Source organism: Salarias fasciatus, chromosome 7 (assembly GCF_902148845.1).
Source record: "Salarias fasciatus chromosome 7, fSalaFa1.1, whole genome shotgun sequence".
Classification (NCBI taxonomy): domain Eukaryota; kingdom Metazoa; phylum Chordata; class Actinopteri; order Blenniiformes; family Blenniidae; genus Salarias; species Salarias fasciatus.
The window spans coordinates 4,329,922-4,342,244 of NC_043751.1; the positions used below are offsets into that span (position 1 = coordinate 4,329,922).

The window sequence follows — 12,323 nt, forward strand, 5'->3', positions numbered from 1 at the left end:
TCAGTGTGCAAGAGAGCTGAATCTGGAGGTTTATCCACACAGCCATCTGGGCATTTAAAAGAACAAATCCACATTAAATCATAGCCTGTGAAAGAGATCCTCTGTTATCAAATTCAACCCCTGCAAGACATTCACTTTAAGGACATCACAACATTGTCCCTTTAAACACCATCCAAAGATGAGAGGATATGCAGTAAATATTGTGCAACATTACCTCTCACCCCATAGGCTCAGACCTGTCACGTGACTGACACACTTCCATATAGGCAGTCTTGACCAGAGAAAAGTCAAAATTCCTCCACATATCTGGTGGTGATTGTTACCCAGAGTTTCAATGGAGATCCCAGTGGTGGATTTCGGTGCTGGCAGCCTGAATAAGAAACATGTGACTGACGATGAGCTGCAGAAGCTGGGAGAAGAGCTGAAGACAGCCTTTTCTGAAATTGGCTTTGTTTTTCTGAAGAACTTTGGGATCAGTGAGGAGGAGGTGAGGAGACATGCACAGAGGGAAGTCATTATGTCCACTTCAGGTTGCTGGAAGTGAAATGTTTCTCTTGTTTGTTCAGGTGCAGCATGTCATGGACATAAACAAGAAGTTTTTCCTGCAGCCAGAAGAACTGAAACAGCCCTTCTCCATTAACACCTTCTCCCAGGACCCCTACCATGGCTGGGTGTCTCTGCAGACAGAGAGGTAGAAACACTGTGGAAAGCAACTTTATCACAATACTTGATTGTTTTCCATCCAGTAATACTACATTATATCACAGATGGCAAAATAGATTTTCTCCTCTGAAAATTGAAGGAGTTTTGTTTTATGCAACAATGTATTTGTTGCACACGTGCATTTATGTGTAAATAATTCACATTAATGACTGAAATCTTCAAAGACATTACTGTATATCGCAAATTGGGCATAATATTTTAGATTAATGCTAAGTTGGGTATTTGATGTCTAACAATCTTAGAGTGCTTTGCTTGGCATTTGTCTCCACTGGTGTGTAAATGTGTGTATGAATCATTCAAACACACTTTTGCATTCACGGTGGATTAAGCGTAAAGCACTGTGGAGACTGTAAAGCGTGTAAAAGCACTACATGAGTGAAATCCATTGACCTTACATCAAGGTGAATGAACTGACGTTTCCCCTCTCATTTCAGGAATTGCCAGACAGATCAACTGTGTTGCTATAATCTAAAGTAATCAAATAGATCACTGATGAACATCTGCAAAAGAAAAACAGTTTTCATGTTAATGAGTCCACAAGTTCTGCTGATTTAGAAATTTCTGGTGAAATATTTGTATCTGCAACATTTTACTGCATTATTGGTTATATCTTTAAAACTCTAGAGATGATTTTAAAGTTTCAGTATCTCTAAATGTGTAATAACTGGCTTCATAACTGCAACTATAAATAAACTTTTCATCATGTTTAAGTACTTTATGTGTAATGCAGTATTTCTACCAGACTTTTACTGAAGCTGGACTTCAGCGTTCGCTGTTCTACTGAAGATGCTTTCTGTTTTTCTCATTCATGCATTTTCCTTTTTACATCCCCAAAAAATTGAAAGACATGACTTCTTATGCTTCATTTGTTTTTCCAGGTTGAATCCACGTCGACCTGGAGATCTCAAGGAGTCGTTCGACGTTTCTTTACTTCGTCCCGACATAGTAATGAGATCAGGCCAAAGTTTGAACCCGTGCCTTTGATAACACACACCTCAATCAAAGTCTGTCGGATTATTGACTAAACAAAACTTCCCCCTCAACAATGTGGAAATGTAGAGTGAGGGTTAAAGTCCCAATTACTCAAACGTTTTCCTGAGAAACCCCAGTTTTGCTGCTTCTTTTTGTAGGATTGTGAAACATTATGTCATAATCTTCACCCATGTTATCACAGGCTCACTGCTGCACGGTGCAGTTTGGAGTCAGAGCTGATTTCATCTGTTTCTGTTGTAGAAATGGCCGTTGTCAGGCGGGCTGCAGGACTTCCAGGAGGTCCAGTGTTCGTTCTTTCAGCGCTGTAAAGAGCTGAGTCTGCGGGTCTTGAGAGTGATAGCCATCGCTTTGGATTTCCACCCAGACGTGTTCCTGAACACACACCGTCTCATAGGAAGTATGATCACCACCAACCAGAGCTGGAAGGAGCTGAAAACTTTAGCTCAAGCACAGTTCCTTTCATCTCACGTTTCCTGAATTGAACTCAGTTACGAGTACAATTCCAAATTAATCTAGTATTGTTTTATGATCACAATTCATTGCATTGTCAAAAGTGTTAATTTGGTTTGATTTACTTGTAAAGAATTATATTGTGCATATTTGCATGGTTAAAAAATTTACAGGGTGTCCAGAATTATTAGGCAACTTGTAATTTTGAGGATTAGTTTTATTATTTGTTATTGAACAACAACTATGTTCTCAATGAACAGAAAAGACTCATAAATATCAAAGTGAAAAATATTTTTCCAAGTTGGAGTTGGGCTTTTTTAGTTTCAGTATCTTAGGAGGATATGTGTGTGTACAGGTGACTATACTGTGCAGAATTATCAGGCAACTTAACAAAAAACAAATACATACTCATTTCACTTATTTATTTTCACCAGGGAAACCAGTATAACAACACAATTTACAATTATACATTTCTGGCATTCAAAAACAAATCAGTGACCAATATAGCCACCTTTCTTTGCGAGGACACTCAAAAACCTGCCATCCACAGATTCTATCAGTGTCTTGATCTGTTCATTGGCAACCACGGCCTCCAGACACTGTTCAGAGAGGTGTACTGTTTTCCCTCCCTGTAGATCTCACATTTGACGAGGGACCACAGGTTCTCTGTGGGGTTCAGATCAGGTGAACAAGGAGGCCATGTCATTATTTTTTCTTCTTTTAGACTTTTTCTGGCCAGCCATGCAGTAGAGTACTTGGATGCATGTGATGGAGCATTATTGTCCTGCATGAAAATCATGTTTTTCTTGAACAATGCTGACTTCTTCCTGTGCCACTGCTTGAAGGTGTCTTCCAGAAACTGGCAGCAGGACAGGGAGTTGAGCTTGACTCTGTCCTCAACCCAAAAAGGTCCCACAAACTAATCTTCGGTGATCCCATACCAGTACCCCACCTCCACCTTGCTGGCGTCTGAGTCGGAGTGGCGCTCTCAGCCACGGGCCCATCCATCTGGCCCATCAACACTCACTCTCATTTCATCAGTCCATAAAACCTTGGAAAAATCAGTCTTATACTATTTCTTGGCCCAGTCTTGACGTGTATCTTGTGTGTCTCGTTTTTCAGTCTTCCTTACGTTGGGAATGTTCCCGAGTATTGCACACCTTGTGCTTTTTGGCACTCCAGTGGTACTGCAGCTCTGAAATATAGCAAAACTGGTGGCAAGTGGCATCTTGGAAGCTTCATGCTTGATTTTCCTCAGTTCATGAGCAGTTATTTTGTGCTTTGTTTTCTCAACACGCTTCATACGACCCTGTTGACTATTTTGAATGAAACGCTTGATTGTTCGATGATCATGCCTCCAAAGCCTGGGAGTTTTCAGAGTACTGCATCCCTCTGCAAAACATTTCACCATTTTTGACTTTTCAGTCTGTCAGATCTCTCTTCTGACCCATTATGCCAAAGGAAAGGAAGTTACCTAATAATTATGTACACCTGATATAAGGTGTTGATGTCATTAGACCACACCCCTTCTCATTATGGAGATGCACATCATCTGAGATGCTGCATTGGTAGTACGCTTTCAAGCCTATACTGCTTGGAGAAGGACAACATGCATAAAGAGGACGATGTGGTCAAAATATTCATTTGCCTAATAATTCTGCACACCCTGTAGATTCAAAGACGGGATATTCTCTGTTGAAAGCACAAACCTGCCTTTACAACCAAAGCACTTAAAAATAACACAATTTACTCAGAAGCCACCACAAAGCAAACTGTGATCACGGTGCTGTGTCTCCTGCAGCTGAAGAGAACGGCACCACGCTGCGCTCCCTCTTCTATCCTCCAGTGAAGAGTGAAACAGTGAAGGAGGGTCAGCTGCGGTGCGGCGAGCATTCCGACTATGGCAGCATCACTCTGCTGTTCCAGAAGTCCGAAGGTCTGCAGGTAAACAACTCAATATTGGACACCATTTGTTAACGACTGACACCATTGTTTTTATTTATTTATTTTATTTTACTCTGTTAAGCGCCTTGTGCTCCTTTTGGCGGTTGGAAGGCGCTTTATAAATAAAATTTGATTGATTGATTGATTGAACTTCTTATAGTTTTAAGTGCCGCATACAGTTTTATAGTATATTCTAACTATCTACTGAGTGTGGCCTCTTGCTTCCAGGAAGAGATTCAAACACTGGTTCAGGTGGAGATATTGTATTTAGTTATCTTGCATATATTCTTGTATTTGTTCACAAATATGATCTTTTCATTTTGCGTATAAAAAAAATCGAAATAATTTTCCAGCCAAAGTTGTGAAACACATCATGAACACAATAATATTCTTTTTTTTTTTTAATGCAACTGCATGTTTTTTCACACCTTGACATCATACGGGTGTTATGGGTGATTTTGACCACAACCCAAGTTTCCGTTTAGCTGAAAGAAAAGTTGACGTAAGATATTGCTGATGGATACCAGAAAATAGGAAAATATGTAAAGAAAAAGTCACATTTTTGCCAGTGTGTGCTCAGTTGAATTATTCAGACTCCATCAGGCTCAGTGATTGATGTGACCTTTGTCACCTTTCAGGTTTGTACACGTTCGGGGGAGTTCATCTCTGCTCCTGTGATCCCCGGAACCGTCCTCATCAACATCGCCGACCTGATGCAGCGCTGGACCAGCGACAAACTCGTCTCTGTGGTCAGCGATGAGGGTTTTTTTTTTAACATTACACTGCTGACACTGCTTACCTTTGACCTGTTTGCTGAATCATCCGATAGGAGCTGAGTGGGGAATGGGGGTGGGGAGTATGGACAGTATTTTGCACCCGAAGGTATCACTAAAATTGGCTTTATATTGACATTGGAGTTATTTTTTAGAGATAATAGTTTGGTTTTGAAAATAAGTAGACATTTTTATCAGGTATTCTCTGTGTCAGAACAACAAAGCAAAACTTTAAAGTTTAACTTTAAATGGTAATGGTACTGTTTCACCAGTACGGCCCATTTAAGCTGAAGGCTGGCTGTTTGTGGCTCCTGAACAGGAATGTGTTTTACAGCCCTGCTGCAGGTCATCAGTCCATCACAAGGCAAACTCAGCAAGACGACAGTCACAAGCACACTCACAGCAGTTCAGAGTGGTCTACAAACCCACAACTCATGTTTTTAGACTACACACACACACACACAGCATGCATAGTTCATCTAACCTTAACTTGAACTTCGAACTGAAAACAAGTTCAGTGAGAACAGAGTTTTAACTCACCTCTGTGTTGCTGCACACAAGTATTTCAACAACCAAGACATCAGAGGCTTGATGATGAGCTTGCTTTGCTCCCCAGGTTCACAGGGTTTTGTTGCCCTATGTTGGAGACTCCAGCACTCGTCAGTCCCTGGCTTTCTTCGTTCACCCAGACGACGAGACTGTGATCACTTGCTGCGACGGCTCAAACAAATACCCGCCCGTTACAGCAGGCGAATATATGGTCCAGCGAATCAAGGCTGCTTATTAGTGAAGCTGAATATCCCACCACTGCTTATTGATGCTGAAATTTTGCCTACACAAAACCTGTCAAGCCCCTAATGAATTTAATCACACTGCCATGTCACTTTTTATTAGTTTGCACTATGATGTTTTTAATGTCATTCAGTGAGTTGATGTCTGGAATTATAAAGGCCAAATGGGAAACTTGCGAGACCAGTCACTTTATTCTCCATTTTCACAACTTTAACACTTTCATACACAAGATGTTGGCTGCACAGATTGAAGTGCATGAAAAGGAAATATTCATTACAAAAAAATCTCCCATGGCAAACGGGTTCTGGGTGATGGGCCAGACCAAGGGCAGGTCAACAGCTCCTATGAAGAGGTTACAGTCTAGGTCCATGACGTCGCCCAGTATGGCGCAGCCGGGGCCACACCCTGGAACCAGGCCTGGGGTTGGGGCTCGCAAGCGAGCGCCTGGTGGGTGGGACTTTGCCCACGGGGCCCGGCCGGGCTCAGCCCAAAGGGGCAACATGGGCCAACCCTCCGGCGGATCCACCACCCGCCGAGGGAACCGTAGGGGCCAGGTGCAATGTGGATTGGGTGTCCCTAGAGCTAGTCTCAGACACAGAGATGAGCTCTGGGGACATGGAATGTCACCTCATTTGGGGGGAAGGAGCCTGAGCTTGTGAGAGAGCCTGAGAGGTACCGGCTAGATATAGTCGGGCTCACCTCCACACAGCCTGGGCTCTGGAACCCAACCTCTTGAGAAGGGCTGGACTCGCCACTTCTCTGGCGTTGCCCACATTGAGAGGCGGCGGGCTTGTGTGGGTTTGCTTATAGCCCCACAGCTCAGCCGCCATGTGTTGGAGTTCTCCCCAGTGAACCAGATGGTCGTATCCCTGCGCCTTCGGGTCGGGGACAGGTGCCTCACTGTTGTCTCGGCTTACAGGGCGAACAGCAGTGCAGAGTACCCGGCCTTCTTGGAGTCCCTGGGAGGGGTGCTGGACAGTGCTCTGTGGGGCTCATTGCTCAGTGGTATTTTGTTCTTGGACTTCTGTGCTAGCCACAGTTTGTCCATAACAAACACCATGTTCGAGCACAGGGGGTGCACTTGGCACCAGGACACCCTAGGTTGGAGGTCGATGATCGACTTTGTTGTCGTGTCATTTGACCTCCAGCCTCGTGTTTTGAACACTCAGGTGAAGAGAAGGGCAGAGCTGTTGACAGATCACCATCTGGTGGTGAGTTGGATTCGCTGGCGGAGGAGGAAACCGGACAGACTTGGCAGACCCAAACGTGTTGTGAGGGTCTGCTGGAAACGTCTGGTGGAACCCTCTGTCAGCATGGTTTTCAACTCCCACCTCCGGGAGAGCTTCTCTCATGTCCCGAGGGAGGCTGGGGACATTGAGTCCGAGTGGACCATGTTCTCCACCTCCATTGTCAAAGCAGCTGCTCGGAGCTGTGGCCGTAAGGTCTCCGGTGCCTGTCGTGGTGGCAACCCCCGAACCCGGTGGTGGACACCTGAAGTAAGAGCTGCCGTCAAGCTGAAGAAGGAGTCCTATCGAGCCTTGTTGGCTCATGGGACTCCAGAAGCAGCTGACAGGTACCAGCAGGCCAAACGAACTGCAGCCCGAGTGGTTGTGGAGGCAAAAACTCGGGTCTGGGAGGAGTTTGGGGAGGCCATGGAGTAGGACTACCGGTCAGCCTCGAAGAAATTCTGGCAAATCGTCCGGCGCCTCAGGAGGGGAAAGCAGGCCTGTTTATAGCGGAGGTGGGGAGCTGCTGACCTCAACTGGGGATATTGTTGGACGGTGGAATGAATACTTCAAGGACCTCCTCAATCGCGTCGCCACATCTTCCGTAGAGGAAGCAGAGGCTGAGGTCTCAGAGGTGGACTCGTCCATCACCCAAGCCGAAGTCACCGAGGTGGTTGGTAAGCTCCTCGGTGGCAAGGCACTGGGGGTGGATGAGATTCGCCCCGAGGACCTTAAGGGCCAATCCCAATTCTACCCCTTACCCCTACCCCTTACCCCTACCCCTATGATATGCGCGTTCACGAGGCTTAAGGGCTATCCCAATTCTCCTTTTTGAATAGGGGTAGGGGTAAGGGGAAGGGCTATTTCACCCCTTTCAGCGAAGTCTGCATCGATGCTCCCTATTCTCAATAGGGGTAGGCGGAGTTTCACATTGGCCAGAAAAAAACAACATGGCGCCCACCACGGAGTCGCACAAATGTAAGATTGCTTTCTGTATACTATTTAAAAAGCTATAAAAAGTGTATTTGCTTCACTGAATTTATAGATAAACTGGCGTGACAGTGTCCCAGTCATGGATTAACGTTTTAGCGCTGCGCAGCACCGTTTCCAATCGTGAATTTGTAACTTCTTTAGAGCACTAATCACTGAATTAATGTCATCCTTTATCATGTTTTTAACGTAATATGTTAGATACAGGGACCCCCGATGAAACCCGACTGCTGATTCAGTTTAGAGCCGGGTTCCTCAATTAGCGGACCGCGGTCCACGACCGGACCGCGGCACACCTCGCTGCGGTCCCAGGGCAAATGTATGGAAAAGAAAAAAAATCTTTCTTTAAACGCTCCATGTTCGTGTGAGCACCGTTCTGCACCGCGCCGCTCTGCGCGTGGTGTAATCGCCGCTTTGCAGCGCGCTCCGTCGCACCGCACTGCTCAGCAGTCCTCGGTATCGCTGCCCCCCCCCCCCGGCTCCCACAGGGCGCTGAAGTCCTGACCCATGCTTGCATATAAAAAGCAAATGTGGACCTTCAAGATTTGTATTTGAGGACCCCTGGTTTAGAGGTTAAAAAGGAAGAAAAGTTTTTGAAATCAAAATACAGCGCCAAAACACATTGGGAGTAAATTATATTATTCGTCTAAGCTATAATATGTCAGTAATAAAACGTGTTTATATAAATATATCTGTATTACTTTAGGAAATTCATCAAAGACAATGGCTTGGAAGGGGAAGTTACAGCCCAGCAAGCTTCAAAAAAGTGGGAGAACCTCAAAAAGAAATATAAGGTAAATAATAATACCATTATTAAAAAATAAAAGTAATTTCTAATGTAATTTCTATCATTTCTAATATCCATAATTTTTTGTTGTTATAGGAGCGCGGCGGGGCTTAAAGGGCCAAGGGGGATCCCAATTCATAGTGCTGCAAAGATAGCCCTAGCCCTCAGCCCTATTCTAAAAGGGGTAGGAGAGTGATAGGGGTAGGGCCAAGGGCTGAGGGGTAGGGGTAAGGGGTAGAATTGGGATTGGCCCTAAGTCTCTGGATGTGCAGGGACTGTCTTAGTTGACAGACCCAGGGATAACTGGCTTGTGGCTGCCAAGCGTTCACAGCAACGTTGCTTTTTGATCCATCGATGTCGGCTCTTCCTATCATTGTGAAGCAGAATTCACCAAGCGTTGGATTGTTCCCCCACTAATAGGGAATGTGTGCTTGGATTAGACCGTTGTGAGACAGGTTAGTTTTACCCTACTGATGATGTGTTGTTTCAGTAAGTTTTGCACTTTTTTGGCTCAGGATGTTGTCATTTAACCAGGGAGATGACTTCTTTCTGGAGACATGGCTAGATTTTAGTGGTGCCACTTGGTCTAAAATGGAGCCACAGAATGAGTTGAAACAGCACATAAATTAGATTAACAAGATTTAAAGCGAGGGTTGGCAATTTGAATGAGATATATTTTTTTAAATACTGGTTAAAATGATCTTTATGACCCGATGGGAAGCAATTCATAGCGTGTTTTTAAAGTAGTTTGGAAAATATCCGCTATCTACAGCAGGAGTAAAATGGGACAAACAGCAACCAATAGTCTTGAGGGGACACCTTTTTTTAAACCAATCAAATCCCTTCGCCATTCGACCTGCCCCCTGCGCGTACATGTCAATGGCGTGCACTGACCCTGGTTCAGTGCGCGTGTAGAAGGACGGAGCATCGTTGCAGAATGGCGGAGAAGAATGTTTTGGGGGTTTACTTACCATTGAGTGCGCCATACCTTGGCGTAGTGCAATTAAAGAAAAACGAAGCAACGAAGCGCTGAGGACAGGTTACGCCAGGAACGCACTGGACGCGGAAATGATGCGCACGCCGTGAACGTCTCCGTGTCTCCGCTCCCAACGGGAACTCCTCCAATGGGGTGGGAGCTGGGTGGAGCTAGCTAGGCGGAGCCTTGGGGAGATGCTACATGCTAACGCTAGTTTTCCAAGATCGCCAACCCGAGCTTTAATGTATTAGTCCTCATAAAGTTGAAGTGTGTGAGGTGTATCCCGTTTTATCCCACTGTCAGCTCTGATCGGCACTTTTGTGTGTCTTTTATGTGTATGTATATATAGATATGGGAGTGTTAGACTATCTATGAAGTGTGTGAAGAGCTCCAATTTTATCATCTTTGAATTTTGTTTCTTCACAAAGTTACTAAAATTGATTTCTGAATCATTCCAATGTGATTTTTTTTTTTTTGAGATGTTATTTTCATCTACAATTGTGCAAAAAAAAAAAGAAGAAGCAAAAAACACTATGTTGTTTTTGAAGACACAGTGACTTGTGGAATTTGACCATGAACATCTGCATGTGTCACTGAGCCTGCCTACTCTGCTTCCTACAAGTATCCTTCACAGCAACTGTTACGAGATAGCACATCCTTGACCTTTATGCAAGGTCATGGAGTTCAACCCATACTGGAAGAAAAACAAGGTTTATGTTGCATGAAGTGAACTTAATCAAGTTAAATCAGATATTATAGTACTTTGCTATTTTAGTCTTGAATCACATTTGATGACCATACCCCATAAATACAATTTTATTTGTTTGGTTTCCTCAATTAAAAATTGTGTTTAAGAGAAAAACACAACATTTATTGTGATTGGAATTTAAAAAAAAAACACAGTGTGAATGGGAATTAAAGTAATAAACAGTAATTTAAGAAGCCACATTAATGTTATTCAAATAAAAAAAAACAGAAAGAAAGAAGGTGGTGCTGTCCATTAAGTGTGACTCACCTATAGGAAACCCAACAGCCACAGCTGCTGCTACAAGACACCCAGAAGAAGCTCCGCAGATTTTTGAGGCTCCATCGACTAAGTGTGGGGCCCGCTCCAGGATACAGCTTAATGCTCCCACATAGTAAATACTCCTGAACCCGCAGCCGGCAAAGGAGATGTTCCACTCCTCCAGCCAGTTGAACATCATCCTTCTGTTAGACACTGATGAAAACTCAGACCTGCAGCTCTGATCTGATCATTTTCATGGTCGCCTCTCTCAGAGGGGCTGCTGTGTGTTGGGGTCCCTTCAGGAGAGAATGTCCCTGTGTTGCTTTCACGTTGCTCATAGGTGGAATGGGCATGGCTCCTCCCTGGTGACTGAGCTCCTCACCCTATCTCTAAAGGAGTGCCCAGCCACCCTACGAAGGAAACTCATTTCAGCCGCTTGTATCCGGGATCTTGTCCTTTTGGTCATGACCCAAAGTTCATGACCATAGGTGAGGGTCGGAACATAGATTGACCGGTGAATCGATAGCTTCGTCTTTTGGCTCAGCTCCTTCTTCACCACGACGGACTGATACAATGACCGCATCACTGCAGCCGCTGCACCGATCCGCCTGTCAATCTCACGCTCCATCTGTCTCCCACTCGTGAACAAGACCCCAAGATACTTAAACTCCTCCACTTGAGCCCGAGTCTGTCCACCGACCTGGAGAGGGTAGACCACCTTCTTCCAGTCGAGGACTATGGCCTTGGATTTGGAGGTGCTGATCCTCGTCCCTGTCACTTCACACTCGGCTGCGAACTGTCCCAGTGCATGCTGTAAGTCCAGATTCGATGGAGCCAACAGGACAACATCATCTGCAAAAAGCAGAGATGAAATCCTGTGGCTACCAAACCTGCCCCTGGCTGCGCCTAGAAATTCTCTCCATAAAAATGATGAACAGAACCGGTGACAAAGGGCAGCCCTGCTGGAGTCCAACATGCACCAGGAACAGGTCCAACTTACTGCCGGCAATGCGGACCAGACTCCTACTCCGGTCATACAGATACCGGACAGCCCTAAACAAGGGGTCCCGGACTTCATACTCACAAAGCACCCCCCACAAGACACCACGAGGGACGCAGTCGAATGCCTTCTCCAAATCCACAAAAAACATGTGGACTGGTCAGGCGAAATCCCATGAACCCTCGCGCACCCTATGGAGGGTCTGGAGCTGGTCCAGTGTTCCACGAAAACCGCATTGTTCCTCCTGGATCCGAGGTTCGACTATTGGTCGAATTCTCCTTCCCAGTACCCTGGCATAGACTTTCCCGGGGAGGATGAGGAGTGTGATCCCCCTTTAGTTAGAGCATATCCTCCGGTTCCCCTTTTTAAAAAGTGGAACCACCACCCCTTTCTGCCAATCCAGAGGCATTCAGGTCACATGGCCTATCGACAGGGGCCCCTCAGGGCTCAGTGCTTGGTCCCTTACTTTTCTCTCTGTACACCACCTCACTTGGTGCAGTGATCTGCTCCCATGGCTTCTCCCACCACTGTTATGCTGACGACACTCAGCTCTTCCTCTCTTTTCCACCTGACGACACGACAGTCTCAGCTCGGATATCAGCATGTCTGGCTGATATCTCCATATGGATGAAGGAACGGCACCTTCAGCTACATCTGTCTAAG

General features: G+C 45.2%; 1 protein-coding gene across 1 annotated transcript; it reads left to right on the forward strand.

Annotated features, from left to right (window-relative positions):
• The first annotated feature begins 334 nt into the window (after window positions 1-334).
• Window positions 335-5,670, forward strand: LOC115391441 (UPF0676 protein C1494.01-like). The gene is made up of 7 exons (XM_030095705.1): window positions 335-487; window positions 567-691; window positions 1,602-1,668; window positions 1,957-2,113; window positions 3,968-4,110; window positions 4,749-4,859; window positions 5,500-5,670. Exons 1-7 carry the CDS (start codon window positions 335-337, stop codon window positions 5,668-5,670), a joined length of 927 nt encoding a protein of 308 aa, XP_029951565.1.
• Window positions 5,671-12,323: the final 6,653 nt, after the last annotated feature.